Here is a 19,030-nt window from a genome sequence, read left to right as displayed (position 1 = left end):
TAGATACATCTGGCAAAATACAACATACTTCCATGATTTAAAAAAAAAAAAAGCCCTCAGCAAGTTAAAAGGGAATTTCCTCAATCTGATAAAGGACAGCTACAGAGTCTACCACTATCAAACACTTAACACTAAGACTGAAGGCTTTCCCCTAAGATCAGGAATAGGACAAGGATATTACACTCTCAACAGTTCTATCTAATATCTTAATGGAGGATCTAGCCACTGCAGTAAGATATGAGGAGCCAGACACATTAGGAAGAAATCAAACAGCCCCTATTCACTGATAACATGATTATGTATGCAGAAAATCCCAAAGAATCTAAAAAAAAACAAACAAGGACTTCCCTGGTGGTACAGTGGATAGGAAGTTGCCTGCCAATGCAGGGGATCCTGCTCTGTGAAGATTTCACATGCCGCAGAGCAACTAAAGCCCGTAAGCCTAGGGCCTGTGCTCCACAACAAGAGGAACCATCACAATGAGATGCCTGTGCACCGCAGCGAACAGCCCTGCTCACTGCAACTAGAGAAAGCTGGCATGCAGCAATAAAGACCACTCCAGTACTCTTGCCTGGAAAATCCCATGGACAGAGGAGCCTGGTAGGCTGCAGTCCATGGGGTCGCTAAGAGTCGAACACGACTGAGCGACTTCACTTTCACTTTTCACTTTCATGCATTGGAGAAGGAAATGGCAACCCACTCCAGTACTCTTGCCTGGAAAATCCCATGGACAGAGGAGCCTGGAAGGCTGCAGTTCATGGGGTCCCTGAGGGTCGGACACGACTTAGCGACTTCACTTTCACTTTTCACTTTCATGCATTGGAGAAGGAAATGGCAGCCCACTCCAGTGTTCTTGCCTGGAGAATCCCAGGGACAGGGGAGCTTGGTGGGCTGCCATCTATGGGGTCGCACAGAGTCGGACACGACTGAAGCGACTTAGCAGCAGCAGCAGCAGCACAGCCATAAATAAATAAATTTTAAAAAATAAAATAAATAAAAACAAAAACTACAAGAACTAGAAGGGTTAGCAAGGCTACACTGAACAAATACATGAAAATCCATCAATTTTATATCTACTAGCAATGATCAATCTGAAAACAAAATTTACCCCAAAAATTAACAGTTAGTTTACAAGAGCTCTAAAAACATAAAATACTTAAGATATATATCAAACAAAAGGTAAACAGAATATGTATGCTGACAAGTACAACTGATCAGTGAAAGAAATCAAAAAAGATCTAAATAAAACGATGGTCATAGACTAAAAGAATCAACATAGCAAAGACATGAAGTTTCCAAACTGCTCTATAGATTTAACGCAATTTCAATCAAAATCCCAGCAGGAATTCCATGTTGCGTGGCAGCCTGGATGGGAAGGGAGTTCGGGGGAGACTGGATCCATGTGTCTGCATGGCTGGGTCCTTTGCTATCCACCTGAGTCCAACTGTCACAACGCTGTTCAACAGCTATACTCCAATACAAAATAAAGAGTTAAAAAAAAAAACCCAACAGCATTTTTGAGATATAGATAAACTGAATCCCAAATAATCTGAAAAGGCAAAGGAACTTGAATAGCCAGAACAATTTCGATAAAGAATAAAGTTGGACAAATCACATTATATGACTTTAAGACCTGCTATAAAATTTACAGTACCTCAAGAATGTGTGCTACAGGCAAAGAGATAACATATTACATCTATGGAACAGAATCCAGAGATAGGCCTGTATAAACATGACCAGTTGATTTTTTTTTTAATGTTTCTCAAGTTGTAAATTTATACATTACATGAAACTTGCCATTTAACCATTAAGTGTACAGTTCAGTGGCATGAAGTGCATTCATAATGTCTTGCGACTATTACCACGATCCATCCACAGACCTCTTTTTATCTTGCGAAACTGAAACTTTATAATCACTGACACTAAATCTTCACTTCTGTCCCCACAGGACCTGACAGTCACTACTCTTTCTTCACTGACAATAACATCTTCAAGGTTCATCCATGTTGTACTATGTGTCAGAATTTCCTCCCTTCTCAAGGCTAATATTTCATTATATACACACACCATGTTTTGTTTATACATTCATCCACTGATGGACACTTGGGTGGCTTCTACTTTCTGTCCAGCTGGGAATAATGTCACTGTGAACATAGCATACAAATATTTCTTCAAGATTCTGCTTTTAACTCTTTATACCCAATATTTAAGTGGAATTGTGAGTTTATACAATAATTTTTAATTATCTGAATAACTGTATTACTCAAATGTGGAAATGGGAGTTCATAAAGTAATTTTAAATTATATGTAGGACTGCATACTGTTTTCTTCAGTGGCTGCGCCATTTTATATTCCCACCAACACAGCAAAAAGGTTCCAATATCTCTACATCCCTGCCAACACTTACTCTGCTTTTTTGAAAATAACCATCCTAATGGGTGTGAAGTGATACCTCATTATGGTTTTGATCTGCATTTCCCTAATGATTAATTATGCTGAGCATCTTTTCATGTGTTTGTTGGTCATCTGTTTATCTTCTCTGGAGAAATGTCTATTTAAATCCTTTGCTCATTCTCTAACTGGGCTATTTGTTTTTTGCTGTTTTTTGAGTTGTTGTTTTCTCTAATTGTCTAAATATTTCTGGCTATATCTCTGGGTATGTGATTTGCAAATATTTTCTCCCTTTCTGGGTTCTGCCTTTTTACTGTTGATAGTGTCCTTCAATGTACAAAAGGTTTTCATTTTGATGAAATCCTATTTGTCTATTTATTCATTGGCGGTCTGTGCCTTTGGTGTCATATCGAAGAACTCACTGCCAAATCCAACATCGTGAAGCTTTTCCACTTTGTTTCCTTCTAAGAGCTTAACAGTTGTGGCTCTTACGTTTAAATCTTTGATCCATTTTGAGTTAATTTTTGTATGTGGTGTTTTGAAAATGTTTGTCTGTGGTGTAATACGGTTGTATAAGGGTAGAACTTCATTCTTTTGCATGTGGATATCCAGTTTTCTCAGCACTATTTTTTGAAGAGAATGGTCTTGACCTCCATTCCAATAATTATTTGACCACTTATATAAGGCGTACTTCTGTACTCGTTATTCTAAACCAGAACCACACTGTTTTGATTACTTTAGCACCATAGTAAAAAATTTTGAAATCAGGAAGTGTAAGTCCTCCAGCATTTTTTTTTCCAATAACACTAGCTGTTTGGGGTCCCTCGAGATTCCATATAAATTTTAGAATGGATTTTTCTATTTCTGCAAAAGTAGTGACTGGGATTTTGATAAGGATTGCAATCAATCTGTAAATAGCTTTGGGTAGTGTTGACTTTGTAACAATACCAAGTGCTCGCAAGGATGCAGGGCAAGTGTAATTCATAAATGTCTAATGGCGATGCATAATGGTACAGCCATACTAGTTTGACGGTTTCTTATGAAGTTAAACATACACTCACCAAATGGCCATGCAATCCCACTTCTACATATTTACCCTGGAGACATAAAACCTTCATTCACACAAAAATCTGTACTTAGATGTTTATAATAGTTCTTTTCATAATTACCAAAAGCATGTCCTCCCAAGAGTAACTGACTAAATATGGCGATACATTCATATGATGAAATACTTAGCGATGAAAAGGAATGACCTACAGATAGATACATGCAACAACTTGACTTTCAAAGACATTATGCTATGCATAACAAGTCAGTATCAAAAAGTTATGTACTAAAGGGTTCCATTTCCATGACATTCTAGAAAAGACAAAACAGTAGAGAGAACAGATCAGTGATTGCCAAAGGTTCAGGGGTGGGGAGGAGGCTGACTACAAAGGGATACCAAAGGAGATACCACATAGAACTCTTTGAGGGGTTGAAACTGCTCTGTATCCTGACTGTGGTGATGGTTACATGAATCCATGCATGTATTACTAGTACACACACATAAAAGTCCATTTACTATAATCATTAGTCAAAATTTATTTTTAAATTATACAATAAAAACACAGGAAAATACAATTTTAACAAAGGCGGGAAATAGTTCATAACATATCTTACTATAAAAATACATCAAATAATAGAAAAAGGCAAAAAGAACTTGCTGCACACCAAAATGCTAAGACTAGCCACCTCTGGGTAATGAAATCATACAGGGCTTCTCTTTCCCCAGGTAGCTCAGTGGTAAAGAATACACCTGCCAATGCAGGAGACATGGGCTTGATCCCTGAGTTGGGAAGATGCCCTGGAGAAGGGAATGGTAACCCACTCCAGTATTCTTGCCTCGGAAATCCCATGAAGAGAGGAGCCTGGCAGACTACAGTCCACGGGGTCGCAAAAGAAATCAGACACAACTTAGTGACTAAACAACATCTGATGGCCTGTAAGGTAAGTCATTTTTAAAATGGAAATTTTTAAAGGAAGGAAATTGTGGGGTTTTTAAGTTATCTTAACACCCACATTAAGAAACAGTCAACTCTTTATCAATGCACTAATCATCTATCTCTTCAAAACCTGGAAAAGTATTATCAGAAATATATTATCTTTGCCAACTGAAACTACACATTGCAGAAGTCCATGTCCACTGAGATATCATCAGAGTTCAATGCTTAAAACAGTTTATACCATAACACAAAAACATAATTCAAAGTCAATAAAAAAGGGTACAAAATAAACGTTTTTTGTTGTTGTTTAGTCACTAAGTCGTATCTGACTTTTTTGCAAGCCCATGGACTGTAGCTCACCAGATGTTTCATCCATGGAATTCTCCAGGCAAGAATACTGGAGTGGGTGCCATTCCTTCTCCAGGGACCTTCCCAACCCAGAGATCAAACCCGCGTCTCCTGCACTGGCAGGTGGATTCTTTACCACTGAGCCACCAAGGAACCCCAAAATTAAAGTTCAACTCTTATAAAGCTTTTAAAATATTATTAAAGTTACTGAAAATAAAATCATTTAACAAAAGTTGCTAATACACTGTATTATTCAAAGTTAAAATGAGTATTCCTATAAGAGAACTTGGTGCAAAGAAAATCTGGGAAAGTTCGGTGACTAGGCCATAAGGAAAAGTAGCAAATGGATAAAATACAAAGCAGGGATAGTATTTTTCCAGGCAGGAAAATCAACATCTACCTAAACATGGAAGAGGTTCTCTGAAAGATACAGAATTTAAGGTTCCAATTCTCTCTATTCACTTTATCCAAAACAGTCACCAGACCACTTATTTTAAATAATCTTAAGTTACCTGACATCAACTGAGAAAGTTTTGAGAACATAATCACCACTGAAAACTTTCCATGGATGGGACTCAATCATTAAGGACTTACTACTACTCCCTGCAAGAAACTGTGGGGGCCCTTTTCATATGTTTCATTCAATTAACTGTGACAAACTGAACAATATATATAAAAATTTGTCACAGTTAAATCTCTCAACCAATCTTTAATATATAGATTACATTCTTCCTTCAGGATTTTGACCTGGCTATAATTAAGTAAAGTTTGGGGACTAAATTCCCTATCTGATATTGCATAAAAACCCTTATCATCTGTATATAAATTCCAGTTGCTACAGAAAGTTGCCCATGTGAGAAGCAACTCAGCTACAAATCAATATAATTCTACAATTGGAACATGTACCCTTGTGAATTTCTATTTGGAGCTCATATTTGAAATTATTTTGTTTAACAGAGATGGCACCTTTCTCTGAGACTAGTAATCACACCTGTCTCATCACTCCTCATTGAATCTACATTTTAAATCAATGCAAGTCAAATTCCATCCAAATATGATGAAAATCCATCCAGCTGTTTCCCCATACTACAGTAACAAGCCAACAGAAACTTCCCCTGGATACCTGCCTTGCTGCTCTCTTACATCATTAGGATCTGCTCAAGGGCCGTCTCAGAGAGACTCCCCCCCAGACCACACAGTACAAATTTACCCACCACCGTCTCCTATCAGTTTTGATTTCTTATAGCATCTACCATCACCTGCATATATGTGTAATATACCTCTTTTCACTAAACCAGAGCTCTAGGAAAGGATTTTGTTGATAAACAATAAATTTTTGACACACAGTAAGTGTTTTTGAATAAATGAAATCATTTTTCATAGTTTTGAAGAACTTTTTAACGTATTAAAATTAAGCTCTAGGGCTTCCCTGCTGGCTCAGTGGTAAGGAATCCACCTGCCAATGCCGGAGCCACAAGTTCGATCCCTGGTCCCACAAGATCCCACATAGCAACTAAGCCTGTGTGCCCCAACTATTGAGCCTGTGTGCCCCAGCTATTGAGCCTGGGAGCCCCAACTATTGAGCCTGGGAGCCCCAACTATTGAGCCTGGGAGCCCCAGCTATTGAGCCTGGGAGCCCCAGCGACTGAGCGCAAGTGTCGCAGCTGCTGAAGCCTGCGTTCCCTGGAGCCCGCGCTCTACAACGAGAAGCCACGGCAATGAGAAGACCGCATATACCGCAACTCCGAGTAGCCTCTGCTCACCACAGCTGGAGAAAAGCCCACTCGACAATGAAGACCCCGCAAAGCCATATAATTTAATAAAAGTATATATTTTTTAAAACCCACTAAGCTCTAATATGATAAAATGTAACATTCTAGTAGTTAGCTTTTTTCTTAATACAACATAAAACAAAGACATTTTAGGCATGAAACAGCTGATCTGGTAGATAATTCCAGCCATTTCTGCCCTCTACAGCTGCTTTTTCTCCCTCTCCTCTCCGCATACTCCCAGTAGTAGGTCCCTGCTGCAGTGGCCTTTTGGTGAAAAGTATCACAGCACTTAACTGATTAAAAAAAAAAAAAAAATCAAACAAAAATGCATTACATCAGAAAAGGACAAAAGAGAGCAACAGGAATTTGGCCCTTGGTACAGTTCTGCTTATAAGCGTATTTCACTTATAATTTAATTTACTGTGGGGTAGGTTTTATTAGCAAAGAAACTAACTTGGGAGGCGTTTCTTACCAAAAAAAAAATTAAGCCTAAACAGAATAAATACTATTCAGGCTTCCCTGGTGGCTCAACGGTAAAGAATTCACCTGCCAATGCAGGAGATACAGGTTTGATTCCTGGGTCGGGAAGATACCCTAGAAAAGAAAATGGCAACCCACTCCAGTGGCCTTGGGCTCCACTCCAGGTCACTTAAGTTAGAATACTAGAACCCTAGCAGAGTATGTCTTTAAAAACTCTCCTGATGACTCTAAGGAGCAACCAAGGTTGAGAACCACTGCCCTGTACTATCTCCCCAGCCTTCCTTGTCTCTCTTCAACTTCATAAATCAAAGTAAAAGCACAGAAACAAGTCATAAAAATTTGAATTCCTGGTGCCCACAATAAATCTCAAAGAAGACACTTCCGTTTGCCCCAATATTTCTATTAATTCCTGTAAAAAGTAAACATAATATTTATCTCCTCTAAAAATACATCCCTGATTTAACATACTCACACTAGACCACAATTATTTCTTTTAGGAGCACTGCCCTTGTCACAAACAATTAACTTGATGTAGCAATTTATCCTTTTTGTCATTTGTACCTCCATTTTCTCCTCTCTATACCCAAAGAGTTTGGCTAACCCTGTTGTATCCCTCACATATGAAGTTCAACTTACAAAGAATGTCTACATTCATTATCATATCACATAATAATGTAGCCTGGGCAAGAATTACTAGCCCATTTTAGAGATGGTAACCCAGGAAGTGTCTTGCCAAATGCACCTTTTGCCTGAGACTCTGAGCAGTACACTGCACGTGTCAGAGAGGTACTTCCTACCCACCTTCCCACTATTTTTATATACTCCTTTACAGTGTGGACTTCCCAGGTGGCTCAGACAGTAAAGCGTCTGCCTACAATGTGGGAGACCCGGTTTCAATCCCTGGGTCGGGAGGATCCCCTGGAGAAGGAAATGGCAACCCACTCCAGTACTCTTGCCTGGAAATCCCATGGACACAGGATCCTGGTAGGCTACAGTCCATGGGGTCACAGAGTCAGACACAACTAAGCGACTTCACTTTCACTTTTTTTTTTTTTTCACTTTACAGAAATCTATTGTTGTTTACATTCTATCTATAGTTATAGAGAACATTCCTAAGGATAGAGTTCCAAATGTTCAACAACTTACGTATGGTTATAACTACAGATTTCCAGTTAAACAAGGACATAGTACATACAATTTACTTCTGCTTCCTCCCACAATCCTACTGCAAAGACAGGAAATAATTAAAGAGGGCATTAAACAAGCCCACAAAGACAAAAAGACCAAGGAGATAATAACAACAAAATTTCTGAAGCTGAAGTACAGGCAGAAGACTGTTAATTGATTTGTTTCCCTATTAAAAAAAACTTCAAGGCTAAGCCAGCAATGAGGAAAGCTCAAAGTATGTATGTTGTAGTATTTTTGAAATTACACAGATAATAAGACATCTACAATAAAAACTACTTAACAGTAGCAGGTTTTTGCTGTATTTTCTCAATTAATGCTAAAAGCATACGTATCATAATAGGGCCCTACATTTTTTACCATAAACTGGGAGTTCTTGTACATAAGAGTATAAAGCCATAGCTTCCACAGGACCAAGGAGGACCAAGTCCAAGATCCTCAGTCTCTCCCATCACTCCCTTCCTCATGCTTTGCACTGTAATACTAAACTGCTTATAACAAATATTACCTGCTTCATGCACCTACTTGTGCTCATGCTACTTCCTCTACCTGCTGCTGCTGCTGCTAAGTCTCTTCAGTCGTGTCCAACTCTGTGCGACCCCATAGACGGCAGCCCACCAGGCTCCCCTATCCCTGGGATTCTCAAGGCAAGAACACTGGAGTGGGTTGCCATTTCCTTCTCCAATGCATAAGAGTGAAAAGTGAAAGTAAAGTCGCTCAGTCATGTCCGACTCTCAGCGACCCCATGGACTGTAGCCCACCAGACTCCTCCATCCATGGGATTTTCCAGGCAAGAGTATTGGAGTGGGGTGCCATTACTTCCTCTACCTAGCCAACTTCATTTCTTTCAAGTCTCAGCTGAGCTGTCACCCCTTCTAGACAGCTTTCCAAAACTGGGGAAAGAGTGGATTTAAAATTCATCTTATTATCCCCATATGGCAAACACTTGTTGAAATGAATGATGCAATTAAAAACACCAATACAAAAGGCAGCATTTATTGAGTACTTATGGTGGGTCAAATAATATCTACATGTATCAATTTACTTAACATCTTTCCAATAACCAAATGAGTTGGGTACTAATTATTAAGTGCAGAGGGAGTTAAGCATCTTGCTTTAAGGGAACAACTAATAAGTGATGAATCACAGACTGAAACTCAATCTGGCTCCGGAGCCAATATACTTAACCATAGACTAGGCTTTCTCTATAAATGGCAATGCCTTCCAAACCTGTATTCCCAAATCTTCACACTTCATTTATTTCCAAACCTTCAAGTTGAATTTCCAAATGGCTCCTGGCCATCTCTTCTGGGATGTCCTTCAAGAACCTCAAAATTAACATAACTGAAATCACTATGTCCCCCTTGCTCCTCAGCATATGCCAACAAAAGCTACTCACCATACCTTCTTGTACTGCTATTCAGGTTAATTCATTCACCCAGTCACCCAAAGTAGAAACATAAGCCTGAGTAATCGCCACCTTGTCAATTCCCCTCATCCCTACATTCGCCGAATTATATTGTTTCAACCTCTCAAACTAACTTACATGCAGCTCTCGCCACTTTTCACACCTGAGCATTAGCTTGGAATCCTTTTTCAACAAAATCTGATTGTGTCTTAACCTATAAAGGCTGCCTACCATTGACATCAAGTCCGAAGTTCTTAGCAAAACGTATTATGATCTTGTCTTGCCCAATCTCTCAGCTTCAACTCCAACCATCCAACCTCAACTCCTCTTCCCCTCAAAACTTCCCTGAATTTAATATGCTTTTAAAGACCTAATTGTCTCTGTATAAGCAAGTACCTTAGCCTAGGATATCCCTCCTACTATCTCATCTTCCCAAACTAATCATAAAGGCAACATCCTTTGAGAAGCCTTCTCTATTTCCCTCAGATTGAACAAACTCCCTTCTCTAAACTCACATAATCTGCACATCTATATTTTAGTAAGAGTACTTACGCTAAAATGGCTTACCTGAAAATATCACCAAGCACGTATTCAAAAGTAAAAAGGTTGCCTTACTTTGTGCCCCCATGCCTACCACATGTTCAACAATGTATGAAATCACCAGCCTCTTTTAACAATTTCAAGTCCAAAATGAATTAACTTACATAATTTATTTCTCTTGTAATTTAAAATTATTACTCTATATTAATATTTATCTCTCTCAGATTTCACTGGTCCCATTTCCACATATGTGAAAAACTGGAAGAAAAAAAACACTTCAATTTCAACAGAATCCCTGAAGTAAAAACATCTACTAATCAGCAAACTTTCAAATGGCCACTGCTACAAGAACATTTACACAGCACATACTATATACCCTAGAGGAGGAAATGACAACCCACTCCAGTATTCTTGCCTAGAAAATCCCATGGACTAGCCTGGCGGGCTACTACAGTTCACAGGGTCAAAAAGAGTCAGACATGACTTAATGAGTGAGCACTACTATGTATCTGTTCTACATGTTTAACATATATTAGCTCACTTCAATTCTCACAACCATCTTATGAGGTAGATAACATTGTAATGCTCATTTTATTGATGAACTTCAAGATCAAACAGAATCAAGACTAAAGCTCAAACTATTTAGCTCCAGAAATTGACCTCTTACACTGCCTCTGATTAATAAGTCTAAAACTACTAAAACAAAGACTACAATAAATTCTTTCTTAGAGCAAAACCATCTTTGCACGTTGAACAGTTAGGAAAATGTGGGAGGCAAATGTAAAAATTTGGGTAAATATAGAGATATTGAAAACACAGAAAAATCTTTTTTAAGACTATTAATTCATGGGACTTCCCTGGCGATCCAGTGGTTAAGACTCAGAGCTTCCAATGCAGAGAGTGTGGGTTTGATCCCTGGGCAAGGAACTAAGATCCCACAAGCCATGCACTGAGGCCAAAAAAAACAAACAAAGCAAACAAACATGAATATTAATTCACTCTAATTATAGAAAATGTTTTGCTAATAAAACACCAAATCTTTGACATATGTCATCATGTAGTATTACTTAAGTCAGTCAACTGAAACAGAGACAAGTACACAGTCATAGCCCACAAAGATATTTGCTGAATTAAATTTTTATAAAGAACTCAGATGGGCTTCCCAGATGACGCTACTATAAAGAGCCCACATACCAATGCAGGAGACTTGAGACCAGAGTTTGTTCCTGGGTCAGTAAGATCCCCTGGAGGAGGGCATGGCAACCCACTCCAGTATTCTTGCCTGGAGAGTCCCATGGACAGAGAACCCTGGTGGGCTACAGTCCATGGGGTCGCAGAGTCAGACATGACTGAAGCGACTTAACATGCAAGGAACTCAGATGCATCTAGAAGACAACTATCTTGTAGGGCTGTTGCAGTCCCAACTCTATAACATGTTTATAACCGAGACTAGGAAGGCTTCATGTACCCAAATTAATCAGGAAATAGGAAATGATTTGTATCATTTACAATTTCCAAAAACTGAGATCTACAGGAAGATGTTGCATTTCACCCAAATTCAGTTCAGTTCAGTCGCTCAGTCGTGTCCGACTCTTTTCGACCCCATGAATTGCAGCACGCCAGGCCTCCCTGTCCATCACCAACTCCCAGAGTTCACTCAGACTCACGTCCATCGAGTCAGTGATGCCATTCAGCCATCTCATCCTCCGTCATCCCCTTCTCCTCCTGCTCCCAATCCCTCCCAGCATCAGAGTCTTTTCCAATGAGTCAACTCTTTGCATGAGGTGGCCAAAGTACTGGAGTTTCAGCTTTAGCATCATTCCCTCCAAAGAAATCCCAGGACTGATCTCCTTCAGAATGGACTGGTTGGATCCCCTTGCAGTCCAAGGGACTCTCAAGAGTCTTCTCCAACACCACAGTTCAAAGGCATCAATTCTTCGGCGCTCAGCCTTCTTCACAGTCCAACTCTCACATCCATACATGACCACTGGAAAAACCATAGCCTTGACTAGACGGACCTTTGTCGGCAAAGTAATGTCTCTGCTTTTGAATATGCTATCTAGGTTGGCCATAACTTTTCTTCCAAGGAATAAGCGTCTTTTAATTTCATGGCTGCAGTCACCATCTGCAGTGACTTTGGAGCCCCCAAAAATAAAGTCTGACACTGTTTCCACTGTTTCCCCTTCTATTTCCCATGAAGTGATGGGACCAGATGCCATGATCTTCATTTTCTGAATGTTGAGCTTTAAGCCAACTTTTTCACTCTCCACTTTCACTTTCATCAAGAGGCTTTTTAGTTCCTCTTCACTTTCTGCCATAAGGGTGGTGTCATCTGCATATCTGAGGTTATTGATACTTCTTTAGAGAATTACAAATTAAAGCACTGAGATACCACTACACACCTATTAGAAAAGCAGCAATCCAAAACACTAACAATATCAAATGCTGATGAAGATGTAAAGCAATGGGAACTCTCATTTGTTGCTTCTGGAAATGCAAAATGGTACAGCCACTGTAGAAGACAGTTTGATAATTTATTACAAAACTAAACATACTGCTGCCATAGGCTCCAGAAGTCATGATCCTTGGTATTTACCCAAATGACCTGAAAACTTTTGCATACACAAACGCCTAGACCCAGATATTTATAGCAGCTTTATTCATAACTGTCACAAACTGGAAGCAACCAAGATATCCTTCAGTAGGTGAATGGACAAACTGTGGTAAATCCAGACAATGTAATATATTATTCAGTGCTAAAAGGAAATAACCTATCAAGCTACAGAAAGACATAAAAGAAACTTAAATTTGTATTATTATGTGAAAGAAGCCATACTAAAAAGGCTACATACTATATGACTTTCTAGAAATGGCAAAACTATGGAGACAATAAAAAGATCAATAGTTGTCACAGAGAAGGAGAGAGGGGTGAATAGGCAGACAGAGTAAGGGTTTTTAATGAGACTGTATTCCACAATATGTCATATATAGTCAGAACCCATGGAATGTACAAGGGTGAACACTAATATAAACTATGGACTTTAGGTGATAATGATGCACTAATGCAGGTTCACTGACTGTAACAAACATACCAGTGTGGTCTGATGTTGACAATGAAGGGAATAGACGCATGAGTAATATGGGAACTCTGTACTTTCTGCTCAGTTTTACTATGAACCTGAAATGATTCTTTAAAAAAAAAAAATCTACTTATGAAAGAAAGAAAAAAAACTCAAAGCCAAAGAAAGTGTTTACTGAGCAGTTAAAAAGAAGCATCCATTTAACAAACTCATTAGTATACATACAGCAAATCAAAAATATTTATTGAAATATTGTACTAGGCATCCTGTGGAGGAGATATAAACAAGTAGACAAGGCTCCTTCCCACAAGGAGTTTGAAATATAGTTAAACAGACATCATATATTCACACACAACTAAATAAAATGAAATTTAAATAGTTCAAAACAGTAAACATATCACAAACAGCTAAGTTGTCAAATTACTAAAATAGGCATTAATAAGACGATGTGTTTAGAGGTTTGGTGGATTACTTCGGGCAAAAAGAATCAGAAGTTACAGATATGCTCTAGGTCCTGAAACAGGGGTAAGATTCATCTAATTTTCTGGAGGGAATTGGTGAATTCCAAGAAGGAGTAAAATTACTGCAGGTGGGAAAAAAAATTAAATGAACCAGGTTCACAGAACAAAGTGGTGAGACAAGACTAGAAAGACAGGTAAAAGCCAGATCATGGAGGTAACTGAAAGCCACATTCATAAATCTTAACCCTGGGTTGGGAAGAACCCCTGGAGAAGGAAATGGCCACCCACTTCCGTATTCTTGCCTGGAGAATTCCATGGACGGAGGGGTCTGGTGGGTTACGGTCCATGGGGTCGCAAAGAGTCAGACACGACTGAGCAACTAACACACTTGTGAAAACACTAACAAGGAGCAAATACTTGCCTAAGATTATACTGATGACCCTTAGTCTAATGAAAAATGTATTTATAAATATTTTATGTGAGAGAGACATAGTTTGAAGATATACAGTAGTCAACAGTGGTAGTTAAAAATTCACCATCACTGAAACTGGAGCCTATTATACAGAGAGAAGTCAGTCAGAAAGAAAAACACCAATACAGGATATCAACGCATATAATATGGAATTTAGAAAGATGGTAACGATGACCCTATATGCGAGACAGCAGAAGAGACACAAGATGTAAAGAACAGACTTTTGGACTCGGTGGGAGAAGGCAAGGGTGGGATGATTTGAGAGAATAGCACTGAAACATGTATATTATCATATGTGAAACAGATCGCCAGTCCAGGTTCGATGCAAGAGACAGGGTGCTCAGGGCTGGTGCACTGGGATGGCCCTGAGGGACGGGATGGGGAGTGGGGTGGGAGGGGGGTTCAGGACGGAGAATACGTGTACACCCATGGCTGATTCACGTTGATGTATGCCAAAAACCACAATACTGTAAAGTAATTAGCCTCAAATTAAAATTAATTAATTAAAAATAAAATAAAAAATTCACCATCATTGCCATACAAGTGAATACGTATACATACAAGTCCTGCTCATTTTTCGATTTCCAATCTACACCAACAGGCTACCCATAACCCCATAAACTGAACCCATCCATAAGACTACACTGTCACCCAATAAAGCTCTATATGGTTACATCACTCCACATCCCCTTACCCAAAGATGTCTCTCCTCTGGGGGTAGAAAAGTAGGTGGCTCACTGCCCATGAACTGGAAAGACGGGTCATGTTAGGACCATGGTTACTAATGGCACCTTCTCCCCATTCTACTGACAGAACTGTCACCCTCTATTCACCAACAAAAGCAAACCTACCAAGTACTTGCATGTTCAAGGCAAAACGTAAAATCCCTCATTCCTTGGCCAATCATCTGAAGACATGACACATACAGGACCCTATACGACTTCTGATCATTATTATTAATCAACCTCATTTCTCATATATGAAAACATTTCTGAATTCTTCCATTGTCACTTTTAAACCTGCTTTATAATCCTTGTTTTGCCATAAACTCTTCTACATAATTCTAATCGCACACCACTCAATTCTCAACGCACGTCCATCCACTGCTGTATCCATTTCCATACTCCCATTAAATGTTCCAACCTACCTCAACTAAGTTATCTCAAATCAAAAATACCTCAACTAAGTTATCTCAAATCAGTGCTCTTCAGTTCAGTCGCTCAGTCATATCTGACTCTTTGCAACCCCATGAATCGCAATCAGTGCTGTAGTTTATGTATTTACCTTTATACTTTTTATTATGTACCCAAAGCCCTCCCCTTTAGCAATCTACCATGTGAGTGACTGTTTTCTTCCCTTTTCATGAACAGGCACATTCATTTACATCCAATTTCCCCAATCATTTATAACTAACTCTGGCACATATAACCTTTCTGAAACACAGCCTCCAGACACAAAAACACCCCTTAAGAGTCCTCTTTCTATTGAAAACATTTTAAGACTTTTGTTAATAAGATTTTTTATAGAAATACAAATACATACACTGTGATACTACTTATTAAAAGTTTAAAATCATGAAAGACACCAACAGATACTGTTTAAACATAAAGGTATACACTAAAAAACATAAAGACATGTATAAAAAGAGAGAACAGGAGGAATGCAATCCAGAAGGGACACAGAAAACTTCAACACTGTTTGTAATGTTTTATTTTTTTAATTGAGTCTGGAATACATGGTTGTCTGTCAAAATTGTTCTTTGTACCTTTTCAGATGTGAAATATATTTAAGTGAGTTTAAGAAGAAAGAAATCCAACTATTAATGAGAAGTACCCTCCCATACACAGAGACAAGCTGTTATGTCCAAGTTGCAGTGAATGCTCATTGCTACATCTGGGACACCACTTTTGTACTTTGCCTAAGCCAAGAAAAGAAAAATCACAAGGCTACAATACAAACTTTCTCTTAGGTATATTTTAGATGTGTTTCAGATTTATTTTCTATAGCTATCCTAATCCATTTCTTTCGCAAAGCTCACATCAACAAAAATTAAATCCTTTAACTCTGTATCCCTGAATTGCCATTTACTCTTAAGTGCCTAACAGTAAATCAGAATAACCACCTTACTTGGCTCTGTTAAAACCCAAGTGAATTGGTAAAACCACGTAACTACTTCCACTTGGCTATATGCGGACAGTTATGTACATTACACTCTGTGCAGGAGTCTAACTCGTATACTAACTTTTCAGTCTCGATTTGTAACATCTAAATTAAGCCACTCATCATTCAACCGCAAATGAAATGTCAATTCACCCAAACTTAACCTTGCCAGGACAACTCCAAAACACTCTACTACAGCCCATCGAACGTTCACCTCTCGCATACTCAAAGTCCCGTCCTGGACTAAGGTTTACAGCAGCCAGAACTGGTCTCCTCCACCGCTGAGCCTCACACATGCCCCCTTATCCCAACTCTTGGCTCGCAGTGGTAAAACTAGCAGAGAACGCCGGAAGTTTCACCTCATTACGAACCCAAAGGAATCTACAGCTCATACACCGCAGGTGCTGAGTTTCTCGTCCCTGGGGGGGTAGAAGGCGGAAGCCCCGAGCCGGAGAACAAGGGCCAGTCTTCCACGGCGTCCGCCCGAGCCCTAAAGCGGTCGAAGGAACAGTTCAGGCAGCCGGCCCTCCTACTTCCCTCCCCGCCCCCACTCCAGGCCCACCCAACCCCCACGCTGGGCGCGAAGCCTGCCGTACATCCCAGAACCTGCGGGTCCCAGGAACAGACGCGGATCCTCTTCTCTCCACAAGAGGCGAGGGCTTGGATGCCGGCTCGGACGCTTGCCTCCGGCCACCGGCCTCTCAAGTCCGGACCAACCCTGCAACCCTTTCGTTTTCTGATCTAACAGAAACTGTACTGACACCCTCTCCAAGACCTAGCCCGGAGCCTGGGCTTCTCCGGTGCCGAGCTCTTAGGCCTCCTCACGTCTCCCAGAGGACCAACCCACACCGGACGCTCAAAGCCCGAAAGGCAACTCCCACCACTCCCCGTCTCGCCCGTCTTTCCTTCCCAGCTGCAGCCGCTGAAATAGCCAACTTCTACGGTCCTCCTCCATCAGCTTCCCGGCCTCCCTTCACAGCCAGGCCTGAGCCCCCAGCCCTGCCTTCCGCCGCTCCCCGCCTCCGGAGGCCGAGCCCCGAGGCTGGGCGGCTTCCTTCCCCGGCATCCCGGGGCCCGGCTCCTCCCGCGGCGGGCCCGGCCCCCGCCCGGCGTTGCCGCACACTCACCGCTGAGCGCCGAGGCCTGCAGGGTGGCCCCTGAGGTGCCGTCGATGACTTTGATGGTCCCGCGACTGGTCACGGCCAGGATGGCGTTGAGCGCCGGGTGGTAGGAGAGGCTGTGCAGCCCCTCGGCGTCGCAGCGCATGCAGCCGTCCCGCAGCACCAGCCACTCGGAGACCCCGGCCGCTCCCGCCCCCGCCGCCGAGGAGCAGCCCGGGCCAGAGGCCGCCGCAGCCGCAGCCGCAGCCGCCATCTTCCGGCCTGCGCTCAGCACAATCACACTGGGAAGCGGCTCAGTGACAGTCCCGGGAGGTGCAGCACCACCAGTCACCATCCGGGGCCAGGGGGCAAGCAGCGCGCGTTAGCCGGAAGTGAAGTCAGGCGCCGGCACGCAACTGGGACGTCGGCCGCGCGCCCGGAGGGGCCAAGCTCTGAGGGAGGCTGGCGGGGGAGGGGGAAAGAGAGCGAGAGAGGCGGGACCCGGGATGGGACCGGAGGCGGCCGGCCGGAGCATGCGCGGGAGGGAGAGCGCGTGCCACGCGCCGCTGGTCCAGCCAGCTCTGTGTCCGCAACGTCCCAGTTTTTTTTCCGAGCCCGGGGAGTGGCCGCTGCCTGGACTCCGCCCAGCTCCCCTAATCCGGACCAGGGCGGGGTGGGTGGGTGGAGAGCAGGGGTTTGGGATGTGTATTTCCGCTAGGCGGGGACCCCGGACTGTGCGACTTGGCTGAGACGCCTTGAGGCCCCATGCTGCGGTTCCACCTCTGCCTGGACGGTTCCCAGCACGCGCGGTGCAGCTGTTTGGCTGTGGCCCAAAGGAGACCTCCTGTCTGGGCCTGTGCTCAGCAATCTGAAAAACTTCTAGTCTGGATTTGGAGAAACCGAACGACCTCCCCAAACCCACGCGTATTACAACGCCCCACCCGTTCCCAAATTTATTGTTAAACCAAAGGACCAGTCTAAATGTAGCTGGGGGTGTCCTTCCAAAACAGTTTTTTAAGTCTCAAAACACAAGCTGAAACTGTAAAAGCTATCATTTCGAAGATTTTTCTCTCTCAAGACCCATTCTGGACCAAAACTTTTCCATTAATCTTAAAAGGTTCCTCTGAGTAGGCTTCTACTGCAAATCAGGACCCCCATCTTCTTGGTAGGGAAAACAAACTAGTAACCTGAATGCTAAATTTAAACTTAATATACTTTAATGTTGTACGGTGTTGAAATGGATAAAAGGCATAGTTTTTTGGGTGTTAGACTATGTTAAATATTTTGGTTGGGATAAAAAAAAAAAAAATTCTGTGAATTTAGATTTCTTTCACCTGTAAACCAACTTTCTCCAAAGCTCATTACTCAGATGTTCTGAAATACAACACTTCCATAATCAAAAAATTTGGGAAAGCAAGCCTCCTGTATTTCTTCTCTTGGGAGATTTATCATACATATTAGTTTATCTAAAGCTCTGAGACCTCCTATGACAAAGAATACTCTTTAACCTCCTTTTACCAACATTTCACAAACTCATATAAACACAGAACCCTCCAAAACCAGTGTTTCAAACAACAATCCTTAGTGTAACTTGTTGCTTGTTTTTCTGAGTGGACTTTTGCTTGAGCACTGGCTGAGACTTCCAAAC

General features: G+C 41.4%; 1 protein-coding gene across 8 annotated transcripts in view; it reads right to left on the bottom strand.

The window, feature by feature from the left end:
• The window catches only part of BIRC6 (baculoviral IAP repeat containing 6), a 212,862-nt gene extending 194,832 nt beyond the window's left edge, over positions 1–18,030 (bottom strand). For 6 of the 8 annotated variants that reach the window (XM_025260851.3, XM_025260853.3, XM_025260852.3 and 3 more), the window contains exon 1: positions 17,410–18,023. In XM_025260851.3, coding sequence (XP_025116636.3) covers positions 17,410–17,737 — 328 coding nt within the window. In that variant the 5' untranslated portion in view covers positions 17,738–18,023. Of the gene's footprint in view, positions 1–17,409 lie in introns of all 8 variants that reach the window. The other 2 variants (XM_025260854.3, XR_003102175.3) reach the window with 2 other exon arrangements.
• Between the last annotated feature and the right edge of the window lie 1,000 nt (positions 18,031–19,030).

Source organism: Bubalus bubalis, chromosome 12 (assembly GCF_019923935.1).
Source record: "Bubalus bubalis isolate 160015118507 breed Murrah chromosome 12, NDDB_SH_1, whole genome shotgun sequence".
Lineage (NCBI taxonomy): Eukaryota > Metazoa > Chordata > Mammalia > Artiodactyla > Bovidae > Bubalus > Bubalus bubalis.
This window is presented reverse-complemented; position numbering and strand designations above follow the sequence as displayed.